The 21,303-nt window shown below is 37.2% G+C and overlaps 3 protein-coding genes across 5 annotated transcripts; 2 read left to right on the top strand and 1 right to left on the bottom strand.

The window, feature by feature from the left end:
- Nucleotides 1–22: 22 nt before the first annotated feature.
- Nucleotides 23–4,708, top strand: LOC113702704 (mitochondrial carrier protein CoAc1). The gene is made up of 7 exons (XM_027223832.2): nt 23–1,082; nt 1,820–1,905; nt 1,996–2,203; nt 3,030–3,162; nt 3,599–3,783; nt 4,119–4,247; nt 4,470–4,708. Exons 1-7 carry the CDS (start codon nt 891–893, stop codon nt 4,569–4,571), a joined length of 1,035 nt encoding a protein of 344 aa, XP_027079633.1. The 5' UTR covers nt 23–890; the 3' UTR covers nt 4,572–4,708.
- Nucleotides 4,709–5,591: 883 nt separating this feature from the next.
- Nucleotides 5,592–10,069, bottom strand: LOC113703677 (elongation factor 2-like). The gene is made up of 4 exons (XM_027225122.2): nt 9,952–10,069; nt 8,902–8,964; nt 8,724–8,811; nt 5,592–8,300 (listed from the first exon to the last, which is right to left on the bottom strand). The coding sequence occupies exons 2-4, from the start codon at nt 8,902–8,904 to the stop codon at nt 5,860–5,862; spliced, it is 2,532 nt and encodes an 843-aa protein (XP_027080923.1). The 5' UTR covers nt 8,905–8,964; nt 9,952–10,069; the 3' UTR covers nt 5,592–5,859.
- Nucleotides 10,070–15,900: 5,831 nt separating this feature from the next.
- Nucleotides 15,901–20,123, top strand: LOC113704034 (IQ domain-containing protein IQM1-like). Of its 3 annotated transcripts, none has more exons than XM_027225658.2 (9): nt 15,901–16,296; nt 16,876–17,375; nt 17,466–17,580; nt 17,672–17,737; nt 18,264–18,352; nt 18,451–18,538; nt 18,712–18,942; nt 19,038–19,139; nt 19,361–20,123. In XM_027225658.2, the coding sequence occupies exons 2-9, from the start codon at nt 16,903–16,905 to the stop codon at nt 19,829–19,831; spliced, it is 1,635 nt and encodes a 544-aa protein (XP_027081459.1). In that variant the 5' UTR covers nt 15,901–16,296; nt 16,876–16,902; the 3' UTR covers nt 19,832–20,123. The 3 variants fall into 3 exon arrangements, with proteins under 3 accessions (XP_027081459.1, XP_071917986.1, XP_071917985.1); XM_072061885.1 differs by lacking the exon at nt 15,901–16,296 and adding an exon at nt 16,638–16,656; XM_072061884.1 differs by lacking the exon at nt 15,901–16,296 and having other exon boundaries at nt 16,663–17,375.
- The last annotated feature ends 1,180 nt before the right edge of the window (nt 20,124–21,303 follow it).

Genomic DNA, 21,303 nt, shown 5'->3' with positions numbered 1-21,303 from the left:
TCCTCCAAATTTGAAGTCATCCAACGCCGCGCGACTCCATCGACCCCCTGTGACATTTCCAAGACCCGAATTAGGGAGACCTGTTCTTCATTAGCTTCAATCTGAAAATTTCGGTTTTGATTCCCGTAAGTTTCCAAGAAAGTAGGGAGATTCTTCACCCAGCTTACCAGCTTATTATTCCTACATATCTCAAAACCAAGGAAGATTCCCCAATTATCCAAGGTTAAATTACTCAGCATCTTCATCAAGCTTGTATCCGAAACATTTAGTTTTTGCGCCTAATTTCTTGTGGGTCCTGAAGATTTCGCCTTGGTTACATCTGGGTTTTGATTATTTTCTCTATTGGTTGCAATTCTCAAGAGGGTTCCTGGAACCTTATTGCCGTCACATGATATTAGGCCAACCGTGGCTATTGGCAATTTTGTATTTTTATCTGTATTGCGATCTGAAATTTGGCTATTCAGTTCCAAAGATTTGATTTTTAATCCGTTTTTGGACCTAGGGCTGTTCCCCTTAGTGATGAATTTTGATATAGATCTATGGGGTTTATTTGTTTAATCGAGAACGTGTGGATTTAGTTGTAGTGGTGGGCTTTGATCAGTTCTCTTTGTCCTCTTGTCTGTTTGATGTATCTTGTTATTGCTGAAGAGGAGTTTGGGCTTGTGAACAAGCGGTGGTCGATTCCGGGTGTTCTCAGGCCATTGGCTTTGCCATTTGAGCAGCAAGTGTTCCCATTTTGTATCCCACTGGATAGATGGGATAAGGAGTTTTACAAGTTGCAGGGTGGATAATTAATCTTAGCCCTATTGGATTGGATTGGTTTTTTAACTTAGGAGAAGTGTTTGGTTTCTTGGATACTAGTTGAATTTTCAGATTGATTTTTTTTGAAGATGGGTTCCTCCCAAGGGTCCTCTTTATCCACAAATGTGGCAGGGTTTGTTGATGGATCTTCTGCTCGCAGACAAGTTTCATATGTGGATCATTTGCCCGTCTATGTCAAGGAGCTGATTGCTGGAGGAGCTGCTGGTGCATTTTCTAAAACTGCCGTTGCTCCGCTGGAACGGACTAAAATTCTTTTGCAGGTGACTGGCTTTTGCTTTTGCATGGCTCCTGCCAAGACTTTTGATCTTTTGATCTTGAGACTTTTTTTGTTTTTTTTTTTTTTTTTATATTCGAAGTTTCCCTTTCTAGTTTATTTTGTGTGTGTATCTCTGTATCAACTGATGTTTTCCTCGTTAGCAGTTTGCATTACATACTTTTTGTATGTTGTGGATCAGCTGAATGTATACTACTCCTAGCTCTATAATAATTGGAGATTAACCTTTCAAAATAACTTCATTGAATGCCATTTTCTTAACTAACTGGATTCCCTCATAAACAATGATTATCCTAGATGTCAAGTGCAGACGTTGAGCCTAGAGTTCCAGAATTTTATTTTTATCTTAGATAGGTATCCTTCTAAAGTCTCAAGAATTTGGTTCTTAGAATTGTTTCCCGAGATCTGGTCATTGGAGTTGGTCCAGTATCTTTCCAAGACATGTTTGCAAAATGATTTTTAAGCTTTGATTGCTTTTATTGAGATTCAATTAACCAGTTGCCATGACATTCCTATTGGTTCAATATGCAAATAATGATCATCTTGGCTGCTGTTATGGGGATAGCCATGAATCGAGCTGTTACTCATCATCTGTTGTTTCTGATTATGAAAGACAAATGTTCAATGTCTGTTTCACACTATCCATTGTAACCTAATTTAACATTTGCAAATTTAACTTCCTAACGTTGTTCCACCCACTGCACCCTCTATTCGAATATGCAGACAAGGACAGCAGGATTTCATTCTCTTGGTGTTTATCATTCTCTAAAGAAGCTAATGAAGCATGAAGGTGTGATGGGATTTTACAAGTAAGTTTGAGTCTTACCACTAAATGTTCTTTATATATCATCTCAAACTTTTCTGAGTTCTGACTGACTCACTCTTATTATCTCTTTTAGAGGAAATGGAGCTAGCGTCCTTCGAATTGTTCCATATGCTGCACTACATTTCATGACTTATGAGCAGTACCGGTCTTGGATATTGGATAACTGCTCTGTCTTTGGGACAGGGCCTGTTGTAGATCTTTTAGCAGGTTCAGCTGCTGGGGGAACAGCAGTTTTGTGTACCTATCCATTGGATTTAGCCCGTACCAAACTTGCTTATCAGGTATATAGTTTGGGAACCATTTTGGGACTTTTGTTTCTTCCACTGAGAATTTTATTTGGGTTTAGAATGTTATTATTAACTTTTCAGAGTTGATGTTGGTTGGTAGATGTAATACATGGCACTCTTAAGTGATGCTCCTACATATCTTGTTTTGCATTCTTGGCCTATGATATTATGATTTCATTCTTGTTACTTTTTGAAGAAATGGTTCCACAATGTGCTAGAATATCAGTATCATCGAGATGTACATTGTCCTTTCCTGATGTGGTGTGCCGAAGGGCTGTCTAAAATTGACCTTTAGTAAACAATGATGCCCGATGTTTTAAAGTTTTTGCACAACCGTATCAAACCACTGTGTACTCAGTAGTTAGTGATATTTATCCACATTTCCTTGAGAAAGGAGCATGAGTACTTGAGATTCTGTTTGTAAGTTGTATAGCACACTTTGCTTTTGTATCAAAGAGAATCGGCAACTGTGATCAGACACCCCTTTTTGGGCGTAGAAATTCTGAGACTGCAAGTGTCAAATGCTTGAAAGTAGCATCCAAAAGAGATCAAATATGAATGATTCATTTATCTGTACAGATGGTTTAGTGGAACATGTGGACTGAAGACAGAAATAGGCAGTAATCAATTTTTCCAGTTGGCTGCCACCACTCTTTTGCATTAACCCTCAATGCTTCTAAATTTTTTATTTTCTTCTCCTGGACATGCTAAAGAAGTTTTGACATGGTTTATGTTGTGCTTCACCTGATGGTTATTATTCTTCTAAATTTTGTTTTTTCTTTTACCTGGTGGTTATTCTTTTTCTTCGTCCTTTTTGCAGGTTGTTGATACAAGAACAACTTTGCAGAATGCTACAAGATGTATTTATGTGCAACCTGCCTACACTGGCATAAGAAATGTGATAGAGAGTGTATATAAAGAAGGGGGAGTCCGTGCACTTTATAGGGGTGTAGGTAAATATCTGCTTTTCATGCTATTTCTTAACTTATGTCATATTCTTTGTTATTGTGTTGTAGTTGATTTTAGTTGTGCATTGCTAAAATGATACTGATTCTTGGCTGCACTTATGTTGCTTACTGTGGTTGCATTTTTTTCAACTTCAGTTGTTGATGCCTAAAAGATTTGAATAGATAGGGGTGTAGGCACGTCTACTTTTCATGCTTTATGCCACCTTCTTCTTTATTGTGTTTGGAATCAATTCTAGTTTTGCACTGTCAAAACGTGATGGTGACTCTTTGTTGGAGTTATGTTGTTCATTGATGTTGCATTTGTACTAAGTTGATGGTTGGTTTCTACAACTATTTGTCTGGTTTGCTCTTTAGTTTGCTTAGCTTAATAGGTATTTGCTGTATGTTTGTATTGACGTCATGTTGTAATTACTTTGAGCAGGTCCAACACTTGTTGGTATTCTTCCTTATGCTGGTTTAAAGTTTTACATCTATGAAGAACTTAAGAGACATGTTCCTGAAGAACACCAAACATCTATTATGATGCGGTTATCATGTGGAGCACTAGCTGGTTTACTTGGCCAGACTTTTACATATCCTTTAGATGTTGTAAGAAGACAAATGCAGGTAAGCTGCACGAACTTTGGTTGGGATATATTGTAGTTTCACTTTTTTTTTCTGTGTTTTCTTCCCTCTTCGATGTCGTGTCTTGTAGCATACTGTAATTGGATTTTGAGCTGATTCTTGACAATCTTGTTTGAAAATTGCATTTTACATATAACCTTGATGCTATAACCAATCATTTTGATTGTTATTTTGTAATCGTATGTTTTTCCAACTTGAAGTGCCATTGACATTCTAATGTGGCAGAAATACATGGATGTGATTTTGTGCATTAAATATATGACTAGTCTTAGGAATATATGCTAATCATGGATTGGATTATCATGTCACTGTTTCAGGTTGAGCATCTCCAACCTTCATTGCAAGCTGGTGCACCGCACAAGAGCACGTTGGACAGGCTGTTAACTATCGCCCGTCATCAAGGTTGGAAGCAATTATTTGCTGGCCTCAGCATTAATTATATCAAGGTAAAATTTTAAAACTCCTAGACCTGGAATGGATCATTATGCCTGATGCATTCCAAACTAAATTGTTTTTGATGATAGTTAACAGATTCTATGGAAACCTTTTGGGACGAAATTCAGAACAGCCGCTTCAAAGTTTCCTTTTAATTGAGACTAGTTGAAAATTAGGTGGGATATAAGTACTTCCAACATGCTGATGTGGCTGGCTTTTTGATTTTGTTTCAGATTGTTCCCTCGGTGGCAATTGGTTTCACAATGTATGACATGATGAAGACCTGGCTTCATATACCTCCTCGGCAGAAATCAAAATCAATCTCTACTGCATAAACACACAGTTACATGCAACATTACAAAATGTTCCATTAGAATGTAATGCAGGATTTGTCTGACTCTCAGTCATATTATCATGTTAAATTCGGTGATCATGAATGACATTCAATTCCAACCTGAGAGTTCCATTAGAATTTGCTTGATTTAACTTACAGATTATTATGGCTTTCAAATCCCCAACCAACTAGCCTTTAATCTTTAGATTTTGTTAATAATTCTGTTAAGTGCACTTCACTCCTTGCACTATCATAACATTTGTAGTTTATGTCCGGCGGGTGATGACACTGGGGGGTCTGGAAGTTGATATGCTTGAAATTCTCCATACAGCAATAAGGAAAGTTTTTGTTCTGTTGTTGTCCATGCCTCTGACAGAATCAAGCTGGATGTTCTGTAAATACATTGAGACCAGGGCAGCTGATTTCAAGTGTCAGGTTAATTATTCATGCAATTCCTCAGGAAGAGAGGCACTTGGTTGCACCTTTCAGGAGGATGGAATTGCCAAGGAGAATCACTGTGGTGTGGTGATCATTTTGCGTGTCAAACTTTCCCTACCCTACAAGGGAAGGCCAAAAAAGAACCTCTTTCGACAAAATAATCATCTAATGAACAGTGCAGTAGCCAGGGCATGGCGGAATCCAAGGATTCAAAGGAAACTTAAATTCAACCTGACAATAGACGAGGCAACAATATGCATCTTGTTTTCCAAATGCTGGTGCCTAACCTTTTCAACTTTTACAAGAACTCGAACATGTTGCACAATCGAAAATGATGAATAAAAAGGCGAAAGATTTTTAACCCCCTAATTCAGAACAGCCACTTCAAAACAATTTAGTTTGGATCTGAATTTTCAAAGGAACCTGAGTTTTAACCGGAGTTCCATTCCACATCTTTAATCTTCGAGGGCAACTGTGTCTAGCAATAGGATTCGTATTCCTCAAACTAAACCAGTTGAGCGCAAGACTGATCAGATTACTTCGTGTTTATTAGCCAAAAAACCAGTAAATAGAAACAGTAGTATAAAATAAGGGGAAGACAGGAAATAAATTGAAGTTCCAACCAATCTTGTAGTTCTCATGGAAACTGAAATCAAAACATAGAACAACACGACATTTGCGTCTTCCCATGACACATCTAATTAGAGTGTGACTCCACGGCAAGAAAAAGGGCTACAACTCACTCAACACCTAAAATGTTAAAAAAAAGTTCAAAAACGATGAAAGACAAAATTATACTCCGCCCAGCTTTCATGCGCTTATCAATGATATAGTAGCTGATTTCAGCAGGTTTACAGCTTGTCCTCGAACTCTGAAAGTGGTGTGATCTGATCTTTCAAACCCTTCCTCTTTCTGATCTCAGTAACAAGCTGAGCAGCTTGCGATCCAGATTCTAATGGATCCGAGGACATCATATCCCAGTGATCAAAGACACACTGGGGGAATGCCTGTCCTGATGTAGAAGCTCTCAATGTACCTGAGAAACCAAATGACTCGACGACAGGAAGATAGGCCTTGATATTGTAAAGGGGTGTGCCTGGCCTCTGCATCTCCTCAAAGACGTGTCCACGCTTCTGGTTCAGAACACTGTAGATGCCACCGAGAGCTTGTTCGGGTGCTTGGATCTCCACAAGGTACACGGGTTCCAAAAGTCGGGGCTTAGCAGTAAGTTGGGAAGCATAGATAACCCTCCTAGCAGTAGGAATAACCTGGCCACCGCCTCTGTGGATGGCATCAGCATGCAGGACGACGTCACAAACCTCAAAGCAGATACCTCTCATGTTTTCTTCAGCCAATGCACCTTCTTTTGAAGCCCACTGGAAACCAGCAACAACAGAATCCTTAATTTCATTCAGGTACTGAACTCCCTTGCACATATCAACCACCATGTTGGGTCCAGTAGTCTCAGGACCAAAACACCAGATTTTCTTTGCAAGATCCTTGTCCCATCCAAACTCCTCTGACAAGATCTTAGAACGATTCTTTGGATCATCCCTTGGACCAATACGACCATCATCAATGGCCTCAGCAAGCCCCTCTTCCAGGGGCCTAGCTTCCATATAGAGACGGTTGTGCTTGTTAGGAGATTTGCTCATCACAGTGCGACAAGACTTCTCGAGAACTGTCTCACGGAAAGACACCACTGGATCAGACTTAATAATCTCAGCACCGCCCATAAAATCATCTTGCAAATCCTTTAAGCAAATTTCAAGGTGCAGTTCTCCAGCACCAGCAATGATGTGCTCTCCAGATTCCTCAATCGTACAGACAACCATAGGGTCAGACTTCGCCAGACGTTTCAAACCTTCAACAAGCTTGGGGAGGTCAGATGCAACCTTGCACTGCACAGCAACACGCACGACAGGGGAGACAGAGAACTTCATTGCTCTAATTGGATGAGCATCAACTTCCTTTTCATTGGTCAAGGTTGCATTCTTGGTGATGAATTGATCCAAACCAACCATAGCAACTGTGTTACCACATGGCACATCCTCAACTGTTTCCTGCTTCTTACCCATCCAAATAACTGTTCTTTGGACATTCTTAACATACAAGTCCTTTTTCTCTCCAGGAACATAGTTGGGACCCATGATTCTAACCTTCATGCCAGTAGCAATTTTTCCAGAAAACACACGGCCAAAAGCAAAGAATCTACCTTTGTCAGATGCTGGAATCATCTTGGATACATAGACCATAAGAGGTCCCTCGGGATCACAGTTCCTGACGGCATTAGCATATTGATCATCAAGCGGACCCTCGTACAAGTTTTCAACACGGTACTTCTGAGCCTTGGCAGGAGATGGAAGATGGTAGACCATCATTTCAAGTAGAGCACTACTTGCTGGAAGCCATGTCTGCATGACACGCTTCATGAGTGCCTTTCCCATCAACTCTTTTTCATCAGACTTCATCGTTACTCCAAGCTTTGACAACATTGGCCACAGCTTGTCCTTCTGATCATTCATGCAAGTGCTGATGATCTGCTTGATGGGCTCATAACAGAACTGAACAAAACCACGCTTGCATGTAGGTGAGCCAGTGTTCTTGCTGGTCCACTTCTTGGTAGCAGGGTCAAAGAAATTCTCACCCCACAGTCTTTCCATCATCTTAGACTCATCAACACCAAACTTGGAGGCATACATTTTGGCGAAGTTACTAAGAGTGAAAGCCCAGCCATGTAAACCAGCAGAGAAAGCAACGGTACCTTTCTCTGGGTAAACCTGGACATCACCAAGGAGAGGATCTTCATATGTCGCCATGATAACGTTGGCATTCTCAATAACCTTCTGAAATGTTTGGTAAGCCTCCTCCCCCTCAACCTGGAGCTCAAGGAAACACCTGTCCATTTTGTTGACAGTTAAGACAGGCCGAATCCTTTCTCCCAGAGCCTGTCGAAGGACAGTTTCTGTTTGGACACACACACCCTCGATACAATCAACCACCACCAATGCACCATCAGTAATACGAAGGGCAGCAGTCACCTCAGATGAGAAATCAACATGCCCAGGGGAATCAATAAGATTAATAAGATACTCATTTCCCTGCCGCTCCCCTTTGTAGGCCTTTAAAGCTTCATCAGTCATCTCATAATAAAGTGAGATACCAGTGGACTTGATTGTAATACCACGCTCAGCTTCATCTGCTCTTGTATCCGTCATTCGAACATCTCCAGCAACTTCTTGAGCAATGATACCAGCAGCAGCCACAAGAGAATCAGTAAGAGTGGACTTCCCTGTGAGATGTCAACATGAGTTAGAAAGAAACTTCCACAGAATCAAAACAAATCTTACAAGTGAAATTAAAAACAGAAGCAGAAGTAAAAACAGAAATGAAGATGAAACTAAAAAAAAAATAGTAGCAATTTTAACAAGCAAGACATACGAGATGATGATATATAAGCTGTGTCATGAGGAAAATTCTAATAGTTGAAATGCAATTATAGTAACATACGCCATTTTCATGATTGTTGTTTAGAATAAATGCATTAGGATGAGAAAATACAGACAAATGATGGCATAAAACCATTTCTTTTCATCTTTTCTTTACTTAATGAAGGATTAACTAATCCACTTTCAAATCAATTCTTATGACTTTCTTATCCACATAAGGGTTATGATCGGGTTCTCCCAAAAGAATAATGGACAGTCCTACTTACCATGATCAACATGTGCAATAACAGACATATTACGGATATTGTGCTTGTAGTCCATAATCCTTCGAAGCTCTTCTGCTGTGAACTTCACCTGCAAGTGCCCCATAAAATTAACCATCAGTAAGAAACATCTAGCAACAGTTGATGTTACTCAAGTAGAACGGAGGAAAAACTGACTTACCATCTTGATAGGCTTTCAGATATTAACCGCAAAAGAGGATTGGATAAAAATAATTCACAGAACCTGCTCATCAAGAAAGTCAGAAAATGAGGAGAGACAGAAAGCATCATGATAACAAATAGAAACAGTCATCAAAGTTCTCCATAATTCCCTAACGCTAGATTATGCAATGAGACTGTCATATGTTGCGGAATTCAAAAAATATCCTTTCCATCTTCAGCAACAATAAAAATGAAAACACACTCCTGCATATGCTCTCATATAAAAATAAGACTGAGTCCATATCTATTGCTCCCTCACACCCTACTAATAACCTACTAATAAAGCTGCACCCATATCTATTGCTCCCTCACACCCTACTAATAAAGCTTGTGCACGGAGAAAAGACTCCTGCACAAAAAGATGCAAATTTTTTTCCAAAAAAGAGCAATTATTAGATAAAATGGATCCAGGAAAACTTCTTTTCCAACAGGGGTAACAACAAACTATATCGCCCTTTCAAACAAAAAGAACAAACAGACTTGAAACAACAGAATATGGCATAAAATCCAGAAAAAGATTTGCCAAGCACAAAAATAAACTGAAACAAAAAAATCCAGATCAGCAACAGCTACTATTAAAATCACAGACAGGAAAATTTCTTCCCATAAATGAAAGATTCTTTTATCGATGACCCCGTGCAGAAACTCCAGAATAGTAATACGAATAAAGCAAGCATATATTCACTCATCGTTTCTGGTTTGCTTAGACACAACAAAAAAAACTCATCAAGAACAGCAAACTGATTAGTTTCCATCCTTCAAAGAAACAAGTTTTCCGAGAACCCAGATTGGATCTAGATCTAAATAAGCTAATCAACAAGTCAACATACAAAAAAAAGCTCAAAAAACAACAAACCCAGATGGAAAAAGTAAGACTTTATACCAGATAGATGCCAAAAACAACAACAGCCCAGATCAAAAATCAACAAATCAATCAAACAAGGCAACTAACTCTATGCAAAATCTAGCTATGTTAGAGCAAAATAAAAGGGGGTCGCGGGCATATTACCGAGAAAAGGAAAAAAAGATGGAGAGAAGGAGGCGGCGATGTTAGAGGAGGAGGTAAGGCACACAGTGACCTTACAAGCGGCAGCCGCAGAGATCGAAGGATAGTGTGGGAGAATGGTTCTATTTTAGGGGTTTGCGATTATATATATTGTCGATTTGATGTCAGCCACGGCGTCTGCAAATTAAGCCCATCAAAGGCCCATTACTGTTCCTACTAGTTTTAATGGCTCACATACTAAGATATGGCTGGTGATGGTGGGTTGATCCGCGACCACAGATGGTGGGTTGATCCGCGACGATACTCTGTGGTCGCGGATCAGTAATTCAATATTGGTTGCCCTTTGGGTTTTGTGATCAAACAATTCGACCTTGTTAGGGCAACTAGCAGCGTGGCAATGGGCTGCTTGTAGCAGGGTATCATGGCTTAAAGCATGTTGAAATCGAAACTAATTCCCTAAGTCAGTATTTATCTAGTTCATCATGGTGGAACCACTCAGCTACCCTTTAATTTTTTGTGAATGATTTGATGATTGCTTAGTTGTGATCGAGGAAAGGAGTGTAAATGAACAAAGTAAAACTCGAGCTCTATGGTACTTGAGCTGGACTCGAGCCAAAATATTCGAGCTCTTAAAACTTGAGCTCGATCTCGATTTAGTTTTAATTTGCTCGAAATTGAAATTGGGTTCAATCAAACTTAATGAAGTTCGATCGTCTTGAAGTACTACAAATATATATTTTATATAATTTTAGACAAAGAATATGATAGACATTTAACTCTCTCTATTGTTGTCGATTTATGATCCCATCAAAAATTATACATTTGTGTAAATATTAGATAAAACTAAAGATGCAAAAAAAAAAAAAAAAAAAAATCTAGAGGCTCAAACATCAAAACTTAAAAATTGGTCTTTCTTATAGAAAGAAAAGAGTTCAACATTTGAGAAAATAGAAATAATTTATTGACAAAATTGTTGAAAGTTAATTAAAGGGAGGCATTTGATTAGGGCAATTAGTTATCTGATTTATATGAGGGATTAATCTTGTTAGTTGATTACCTTTTTGATCCAATTGAATATAGATGTAATAGTTATCTTATTTATGTGTTTGTGTATTTAGAAAATATAGTGATCTGCTGGTTTCTTTCTTTTTTTTTATGTAATTTGTGTGAGTAATTTTTAATAATAAATCAAAGATCAAGAATTCCACCTCTTTTTACTTATTATGGGCCAATGATAAATTTCATCAGCAGTACTTTACAATATTGAAATTTGACCCCACTTACCATGTGATTTTGGCTCAGCCCCTGGTCCCGTCCTCGCTCGCCTTTAAGTGGCCCCTATAATGTTCAACTCTGCTTGTACCGTCTTCTAATCAGTGGGGTGTCTATATTTTATCCGCCCTTTGTTCCCAGTGAATCTGATTACACTTGACGAACTTCTGAGTCTCAAGTATAAGGCTGAGTTTGAACTTGTCCAGCTATTCAAACTGCTAGAATTCAGCTTAAATTTGATCAACGTGAGTTCAAACTTAGGATTGATCAAGGAAGCTTGCGAATAACTTGTTTAAACTGTGACTTTTTTGTAAGCCTAACTAAGACATGTAGGCTGAATCATTTTTCAAGGGGAGGTAACTCTTGTGTAGGATTTACTCTCCTTGCAGATTCTCTTCGTATTAGGGATGATAATGAGTCAAACCAACCTCGAACATTGATGTACTCAAGCTTGAGCTTGAACTGTATTATCCAAACTCAAGGTTGAGCTTTGTGAACCGTCGATTTTGAGATGCAATTTATCCCGTAAAATATAGGAAGCTCAATTTGAGCTCGAGTTCGCTCGAGATGCAAATTGAGATTGAACTTGTGCTCGAGTTCAAATGGTAAGATATATAATTTTTCTAAAAACATAGGTCATCAGGTAATCTAGCAATTATGAAAAATGATACACATATATGCATGCACACACACATGTGTGTGTGTGTGTGTGAAGTTCGAAAAGTTCAATGAGCTTTCGAGCAAAATACCTAAATGCTCGAGTTTGATTCTTTAATCTTATTTGAATAGTTTGAACTCGAGTCAAGCTTTAACCCCTTGTGAGTAACTGCTCGTTTACCACCATTTGTCCAGATGCTGACTATCAACTCTTGGTAGCTAATTATATTGTTTGACTCAACAACAATTTTCTTTTAAAAATTATTTACATGCATAAGTGCATTGGATGGTTTTCCTTGATAATGAATTAAAGAAAATCAAAGCAAATGGAACTTGGAAATTGATGTTTCTTAGAATAAATGAAAATCCTAGATCATATATTGATTCTAAAACCAATTATATATACTGTAAAATCTTTAAATGTGATCCTCATCATTAACTTTAATTCTATAAATGTTTATACAATTTCAGCTGTGTTGCTTTTTCATGCATTCTCCGGATACTAAATTATTCTTATGCCATGGTGGAGAATGAAGTTCACTATCCAATTTCATTCTATTTTAGTTTCTTTTTTTTTTTGGGAGAACATCTTTTGAGATAATTTACTCTATTTTAACCAAAATATCAATGCAATGCTAGTAAAATTCACCAGAATGTATATTAAATAAATAAATTCATAATATTAGTGAAGAGAAATGATTAGGATATTACTTGTTCGTGATATATACAATTCTTAAGTGAAAATGACAATACCTTAAACTAGTGGAAATTTGTTAAAAAATTTTCTTGAGTAAAAAATGTCAATTCAATAAAACTTATAAGCGAGAGGAATTTTTTTCTTCATTAATGTCAACATCTAAAAAAATTTCCAATTCTACTTGGATTGGAGAGTTTCCTACCAACCAGTGAAGTCTATGTTAACAAACTCAAATATAACCCCAAAAGCATTATTACCCCAAAAGCATTATATACAAGTTCAAAGATACCTAATAAATAAATAAAAACCAACACCCTCTTTTCTCTTCTACCCACCACCTCCCACCAGCCGCCACACGTCACCACCGCCACCTCCTTCCCTTCCTCCTTTTTGCAGTGTCATCACTCCCTCAAAAATACCTATAGGAAAGCTTTTGAAAAACACTCGTAAAAACACCCAATCTATATGGAGCTACCACATCCACACACAAATCCCTTATCCAAAAGGAGGAAGGGAAAATCAAGATCACCGACTTGTCTTTCCAAAAGTCAATGGTCATGACTCAGAGTTTTCCAGAGTGCCGTTTGAAACAGGGAATAAGAGGACGGCAGTCGGACGGCAGCAGATGTGGACTGGTATGAAGCTTACTACTACTTATCTAATCCAGTCCACCAATCATTTTAACAACAGAGCAAGCAAATTCATCCATACCATGTTAAACAAGCCATTTCTTTCAACGCAAATAGTCAATGAAGTTCATTATCACTAGTAATGAAGCCACAATTGGAATTTGGACAAGGATGTTTCCCCTGTGCGAAAGGGCACTGGTCGTGCTAGTACTTGAGAGAGTTGGTTCAATGGTCTGTGGCCTCGTTCATGTTCAGGAACTCGCAGTAAATGCTTGCAACGTGCAATTTGCGGAAGGGATAAAGGTTTCTGACTATTTCATTGGTTTTCCTTTAAATTTTAAAAATTAAACTAACCTCTCTTAAAATTTATTATCTTGTAATATCTACATCCAACTAGCAATTAAAATGTGATATTAGAAGAGAGAAAATAATATAATTTCACAATTGTCCCTCCTCTACTAAATTATTTAATTAATCCAATACCCAGCCAAACATTAATAAAAAAAATACCATAATTTGCTGTTTAACATCAGAGATTAAATCACATATGGTATAAAAAAGAGTACATCATTCTATATATTTTATTTAATTTAAGATCTAAATACTCTTTTTAATTATAAACTAGTTATCAAACATGATCAACAACAAATAATAAAAAAAAAAATCTATAACCAAAATATTACAAAATGCGAATTTTAATACCATAAAAAATTCAACAACTAATCTTAATATGTTGACAAGAATATTTATAATGTTAAAGTTTGTTCTCTATAATATTTTGGTTGCAAATTTTTTGATTATTTAGTGTTGATTATGTTTGACAATGAGCATGTAGTTGAAAAGAGTAATTTGGATATTATATTAAATATAAAATATAAAATGATATATTATTTTTTGATATTATATTTGATTTGATTCCTAATGATAAACAACAAAGTTTAGTGCTTTTCTTTAATGTGTGGGTTAGGATTAAATTAATTAAATAATGTAGTGAATTAGGGGTAATAATGGAATCATATTATTTTCTCTCTTATAATATCACTTTTTAATTATCGACTGGGCATAAATGTTACAATATAATTAACTTCATGGGAGGTTAATATAATTTTTAAAACTTGAAGGAAAGCTAGTGAAATAGTCAAAAATTTTACGAAAGGTTTCTGAAGTTATCCGCAACGGATCTTCTGTTCCACATTCTGTGCCACTCTCTGTACCACTTTTGATTATGTTGCTATTTCTCCTACATAAATATCATGTTTTAGTTCTTTTTTGTTTCCTTAATATTCAATAACTATTAATTGAGTAAAAAATAAATACAGCAGCTTCAAAAAAATTAATATATAATAGAAAATTAAAAAATACAGCAGAAAATTCATAAAAAATCTCATTTTTTTATGCATTTTGATTTTTTGAGTATGTTAAATTTTGTGTATAACTCAATTAATAGTTATTGGATCTTAAGAAAACTAAAAAGAACTAAAACATGATATTTATGTAGGAGAAATAGCAACATAATAAAAAGTGGTACAGAGAGTGGCACAGAATGTGGAACAGAAGATCCGTTGCGGATAACTTCAGAAACCTTTCGTAAAATTTTTGACTATTTCACTAGCTTTCCTTCAAGTTTTAAAAATTATATTAACCTCCCATGAAGTTAATTATATTGTAACATTTATGCCCAGTCGATAATTAAAAAGTGATATTATAAGAGAGAAAATAATATGATTCCATTATTACCCCTAATTCACTACATTATTTAATTAATTTAATCCTAACCCACACATTAAAGAAAAGCACTAAAATTTGTTGTTTATCATTAGGAATCAAATCAAATATAATATCAAAAAATAATATATCATTTCATATTTTGTGGAGAGTGACACAGAATGTGGAACAGAAATTATCCCTTCACGGAATTAATAGCTTTACAACTCCTTCTAGGCTTCTACAGGTTAACGTTGTTGTCTAGACTGCTTCCTTCCATGTAACATTTGTCAAACAAACTTCCCAGGGACAAAAAGCTCGTGTTTATACCGCTTTCACACTTGACACACATTTTTTTGATAAAATATCAAACACATATTTCAGACAACCTTTTATTTTTGTAGATACATTAATCAATAAAAGTGATAGAAAATAAAATGTTTCTAAAATAGCTGAAGAACGACAAATGGAAATCCCACATCAGCAATCCATGGACTAAACGCTATCTAGTGAATTAAAACTCGAATTGAAAGATTTAGGAAGCGAGAATTGCAAATCCCCAGACAACAATACAGTATCGAGTTGTTTGGATCGCATTTTCTGAAATAATTTTTGGCCAAAAGAAATTGCTATAATGAATGTTCCCGAAAAACTCATAAATATTTTCCCAAAATGGCAATCCATACAAGCTGTAAACTTTTCCTCCTCACAATTGCCTGGAAACTGTTGCAAAAGTTGCTTCAAATATGTTCTTGCGAACTGAACTTAGAGGAGGAAAAGATTTCACAAAGAAAATATGTAATGTACTAAAATTGATTTTAACTTACAGAAGGAAAAAAAAAGGAACAGGAATTGTAGCTAAAACAGCCACAGCATCAGCAAAGAGCAAACGACCAGGTCACGATTCAGAAAAGTTGAAACGGAGCTCTTGATCCCCATAAGGGTCAAAAGGGTCCCAAAAAAGATGATCTGTTCGTCATAAAGCCACTAGTTTTATTTTAATCTGAGGGTGGGGCGAGCTCTTTTGGATTTGCACAGCAGTATTCTTTAACCAGTGAAAACTGAAAAGTAAAAACACGAGGCTCAATTGGCGTGTTTCTTGAATCCTTCCTGTGAACTTCAGTGAAAGCCCAGTAGACCCCTTCCCATCTCACGACCTTTTTCTTTACGTGTTCAATTGATTTGCTACTTGCTATAGTTTACTTTGACGGCTTTGATCATTCAAAAAAGTGGGCTGCACTGCATAAGTACATGTATATAAGCTAGTAAATTGAAGCGTCGAAACCATGCATTGAGTTGCTGAGGGGCTCTGTGACTTTGAAGCTCGCTAAAGAAGAGAAAGAGGAGCCAGGAATAGAGAAGCTATAGGCTGAATCTTTGTATTTCAAGGTTTGCATTATAATTCTTCTGAGCTGTTTTGGTTTCTTGATTGTGTTTCCCTTGTTGATTTCATTAGTCAGTGGTACCAAAAATGCCTGTGCTTGTTGAGGATAAGTAGGAATCAGGGTATACAATTGCTTTGTTGAAATCTCGCACCTTTGTCTCTTTAGTCCAAGATTTCTTGCTGGAGATTACTGCCTGCAATTAACTACTTACTGTTTTTATGTAAGAAAACTCGTGCTGTTATACGAAGGTTTCCCTTGTGTGCTTTTATTTAACAGGAAGGACGCTAGGGTGTTCCGGAAAGGAACAGTCACAGCTCATTTTTGTCTAATTTTAGCATATAAGCTGTACTTCCCTAGTTTACATGTAAATATTCTTTTCAGTAATTATTAGACCGAGCAAGTTGAATAAACTCAACACGGGGGAAAAAACCAAGCAACAATACATTTTACGGATACCTTAAGGAAAAAAAATCTTGAAGTCCTAATATTTGATCTTTCAGAAGTTCATTAACTTTTTTTTTTTTTTTTTTTTTTTTTGGAGAATTGGCGAGCTTAACATGTGTTTTTAACTCTTATTGAACAGGGTTCGGTTTGTTTCGAGGCATAACAGATGGGACTTTGTCTTTCAATAATTTTGTCAGCTTGGAATGAGATACTGGAACACAAGATATTCGGTTTATTTAACAAAGCAGAAACAGTTGTGAGATCTGTGAGCTTTGGGAGAAGAGAAGGAGAACTGGTCTTCAGAACATTTAGCTTTAAGAAAAAAGAATTAGAAACTATTCACAAGTTTGATGAGTCAAAAGTAAGCCCGAGGGTTGATACACAAAAGCTGAAGACTGTTGGTCCAACGAAGGGTTTAGTTGTCGATAAGGAATCCAAGAATTCGCTGTCTAGAGATAATGATCAAGAAGCTGTTAATAAGTCTAAGCTTGAAGTTCTGATTCCAGCGCCCGTTGTGGTATCTTCTCCACGACCTATTACTAAGCTTGATGATGCAGCAACTAAGCTTCAGAAAGTCTATAAAAGCTACCGCACAAGAAGGAATCTTGCAGATTGTGCAGTTGTTGCTGAAGAACTCTGGTCAGCTCTTCATTATTAATTTGTTGTGAAATAACTAATCATTTTCTGCTTATGTTTATTGGTTTCTCATATATTTCTTGAATGCTTTAGGTGGAAGGCCTTGGATTTTGCAACTCTAGAGCGAAATTCCGTATCATTCTTTGACATTACCAAACATGAAACTGCTGTCGCACGGTGGGCACGTGGTAGGACAAAGGCTGCCAAGGTATGCTATAACAATTAGGCACATTAAGCTATTGCTAACTTCTAAGGCTGACATTAAAGCCATTGCACTCTACTGATGAACATGGTTACAGGTAGGAAAAGGTTTACTAAAGGATGAAAAAGCTCAGAAGTTAGCTCTACAGCATTGGCTTGAAGCTGTAAGATCATAACTTCTTTTAGAACTTTCCTCTATTTTGTGCTTCCTTCGTATACAATGTTCATGTTGATCAAATGAGGATATAGGATTTTAAAGCATAACCACGGGTTCTTTGATGTTCTCTGAAGATCTAATAGGGGATGCTTGTCCTCGCCTATATCTTTTTCTTAGTTGAAATCCTAAGGAACAGAGATGAGAACAGTGCATGGAATGGCTAATCAAACTGCATGCCCTTGCATTCTTATTGAAAAGTGATGGCATCTAAACGGTTAATATCTGATACTTGTTGATAAAAATTCATGCAAGCAAACTTGTGAGTGTTATTGTAGTCAAAGGACACAATTTTGGAGCGTCTTGAGTTCTGACTAGTACGAGTTGAAACTTGAAACAGGGTGAAAGAATTGATTGAAATTGCATCATATACATGCGGTTCCTTACTGATCAGACTATCAAATATGCTAAAGAACTTTACGCTGAACAAGTGGAAATTGTACAATACTGATGCATTTCCCTTCTTGGTTTTGCAGATTGATCCGCGGCATAGGTACGGACACAACTTGCACTTCTATTATGATGCATGGTCTGAAAGCAGAAGCTATCAACCCTTTTTCTACTGGTAAGACTACCATGACGAAACTGCCTTTTTGTGCACAAGTTCTTCATATCTTCCGATAGTGGTTTCCTGTGTTCTTAAGATCTCCAATTTTCTTGAAGGTTGGACGTTGGTGGTGGCAAAGAACTAAATCTTCCAAGCTGTCCAAGAGTTAACATGCAACGCCAATTTATTAAATATCTTGGACCTGTAAGCCTTTTTTCCTCTTCTTTTTCAGGCAACACACATCTCCTTTGCTGCAATAATTATGAATACTTCACTAGATGTACCAAATATGTGCACGTAACAAACATACTAAATGGTATCACTGATGCATATGCAAGAATTAGGTTTTAAAACTCTTCATGTATTTGTACTAACAGAAAGAGAGGGAAGCCTATGAAGTAATTGTGGAGGATGGCAAGTTAGCGTACAAGCAAACTGGCATGCTTCTGGATACAAATGACCGTTCAAAGTGGATTTTTGTTCTCAGCACATCAAGGTCCCTATACGTAGGACAGAAGAAGAAGGGTGTTTTTCAACATTCCAGTTTTCTATCTGGAGGAGCTACAACAGCTGCGGGTAGACTCGTTGCTCATGATGGGATTCTTGAAGTATGCATTCTTTTAGGCGCATGAAAAGGATACACATTGTTACATACACATTGCATTGCCTTTATTTAAGCTTTAATTTTTCTCGTTTTCTTCAGGCAATATGGCCATACAGTGGTCACTACCTTCCAACAGAAGACAATTTCAAGGAATTCATAAGCTTTCTTGAGGAGCACCATGTAGAGTTAAGCAATGTCAAGGTAATCACTCTGCAATATATTTTACCTTGCATCAATATTTGCTAATGAGCGAATTTGGTCAGAAACATAGTTTCATCAATTTGCATCTGTTTTTGATTGTCCAACTTCAATTGCAATTGTCAAATCTACATCAACAACCACATGCTGGTCTAATTCGTTCTCCTAATTAACGTTCAAGTTGCTGCTAGACAAAATGACTCATCGTCCAATTTGTACCGCAGCGCTACACAGTTGATGATGCTAGGACCTCATTTCAAGAGGTTGATGAGGAATCCAAATCTAAGAAAGAGAAGTTACAAGATCTTTCCACAACTGCAACAGCTACGGATGCAATTGCTACCGATTCTGATGGTCCCTGCAATGAAGTTTCCCTTGCACCTGCGTGTCAAGAAAATATCCAGGCTGCAAAGATACCAAGTATTAAAGAACCCAAATTTGACTTGGCCAAGCGTTTATCTTGCAAGTGGTCCAGTGGTGTTGGACCACGAATTGGTTGTGTTCGAGACTATCCGATGCACCTTCAATTTCAGGCACTGGAGAAGGTAAATCTATCGCCTAGGCCTGGGCTGGAAAAGTCCAAGAGTTGCATTCCCATTCCTTCCCCGCGACCAAGTCCTAAAGTTCGCATGTCACCGAGGCTCTTATACATGGGACTTCCTAGCCCAAGGGTGTCTGTTCCTTCTGCTAGTTAAATACTGCATTGCCATCCCAACAGAGGAACGACCTACACTATCACCTGGAGGGTACAAGGCCGCTCCTGGGCAGCCCTTGCAAAATTCTTAACTGTTTCATTTTATTTATTTAATTTTTTTTTTCATTTGAGTTCTCAAAAGGGAGCCTTAATTGTTTCATTCTTTTATTCTTGTTGTACATGAAGTGGACTTCAAGAGTCTGCAAAGATGAAGACGTTGTGGCACTTTTTTATGCCCTCAGTCATCAGTTCTTTATAGCTCAGTGAATTGAAAGAGGACTAGCTTAGAGAGATGACTTTATTCTTGAATTCTTATTGTATTTGAAACAGCCTTAATTTTGTAGTTTGTGAAGCAAATTGCAACAACTCCCTAGTTGAAAGATCGCCTTTAGTCCGTCTTTCCCTCTCTGTTATCCAAAATTTAAGACTACATATTGTTAATAGGGTCTTATGATTTTTCATTCCATCACAAACTTGTACTTAGGACACAGACCATTTTTTTTTTATAATCCATAAATATTCGTATCCGTTTTACGTTCTGCGACTTATTCTGTTAGAGTCGAATCTAGCCCCTTGTGGGGAAGCTTTAGGACACGACCTTGAGGACCAGGAGAATTGGTCCCGAAAATTTAAAGCATCCGACACAGAACCCCATCAATCTGCTGACAAGCAATGGCCTCAAATCTCCATCAACTTGTACACGAAAGTGCATGAAATTTTTCTAAAATCTGTGTGTTTGTGCAGCATTTTGTTGGCATGTTCGGATTTCAAGGTAACTGCGTGTAGTATATCCGGAATTAGTGTGTACTATTTGTTAGCTATAAATTGTCTTTTTGACAGTAGAATGGAGACGTCAATTTGTCGGTCAAACATCGAATATTTAGGTGGCAGGAGAGTTAGTTGGTAGAGCAAACTCTGAGATAATTAATTATTTTGTTCCCCAGCGTGAATTAGGCTTCTGTATTCCCCTCCCCCCACTCCCAATAGGCTTCAGTCTTGAGATGTTTCTGCATTAAGCTCCAAAACGGCTAGCATTCCAACAACTCTATGCCAGTTGCCACTCCAAACTCCACAAGGCCAAAGGTTTCGATTGACAAATTGAATACAGTGCCAAAGAACTCAGACTGATTCTACACTTTGGCTTTCTTCTCCATGTGTAGAAATGGGCTATCCCTTTAATATGTTCAAACAATTAGGGGAAACAACAATTATATCACCACAGTAATTCGTGCATTTTCTGGCATGCAAACATATTTTTCTCCTTATCACCGTGTTAACTAATTAGAATGACACAAATTTGATGATTTCTTGCAAGATGACAAGGGGAAAAAATGATGAAAAGTTACTGGTTTTTATTTTACTAAATAAATGTGAACAGAATTTACATGCATTCAAAAATTTTTGTTTAATACTTGCATGCGTAGAATGGTTCAAGAATCATGATGGGTCTTTTTTTTTTTTTTTTTGCCAGTT

The sequence above is a fragment of the Coffea arabica genome, chromosome 8e (genome assembly GCF_036785885.1).
Source record: "Coffea arabica cultivar ET-39 chromosome 8e, Coffea Arabica ET-39 HiFi, whole genome shotgun sequence".
Taxonomy (NCBI): domain Eukaryota; kingdom Viridiplantae; phylum Streptophyta; class Magnoliopsida; order Gentianales; family Rubiaceae; genus Coffea; species Coffea arabica.
This window is presented reverse-complemented; position numbering and strand designations above follow the sequence as displayed.

What these genes read in the sequence shown, in the direction of transcription:
- LOC113704034 (XM_027225658.2), top strand. Translation starts at nt 16,903, where the DNA reads ATGGGACTTTGTCTTTCAATAATTTTGTCAGCTTGGAATGAGATACTG. An exon ending in TATCAACCCTTTTTCTACTG is followed by an intron (nt 18,353 to 18,450) that starts GTAAGACTACCA and finishes ATTTTCTTGAAG; the next exon opens with GTTGGACGTTGGTGGTGGCA. An exon ending in CTCATGATGGGATTCTTGAA is followed by an intron (nt 18,943 to 19,037) that starts GTATGCATTCTT and finishes CGTTTTCTTCAG; the next exon opens with GCAATATGGCCATACAGTGG.
- LOC113703677 (XM_027225122.2), bottom strand. An exon ending in TATTGCACATGTTGATCATG is followed by an intron (nt 8,301 to 8,723) that starts GTAAGTAGGACT and finishes GACATCTCACAG; the next exon opens with GGAAGTCCACTCTTACTGAT.
- LOC113702704 (XM_027223832.2), top strand. Translation starts at nt 891, where the DNA reads ATGGGTTCCTCCCAAGGGTCCTCTTTATCCACAAATGTGGCAGGGTTT. An exon ending in GGTGTGATGGGATTTTACAA is followed by an intron (nt 1,906 to 1,995) that starts GTAAGTTTGAGT and finishes TATCTCTTTTAG; the next exon opens with AGGAAATGGAGCTAGCGTCC. An exon ending in TGCACTTTATAGGGGTGTAG is followed by an intron (nt 3,163 to 3,598) that starts GTAAATATCTGC and finishes TACTTTGAGCAG; the next exon opens with GTCCAACACTTGTTGGTATT.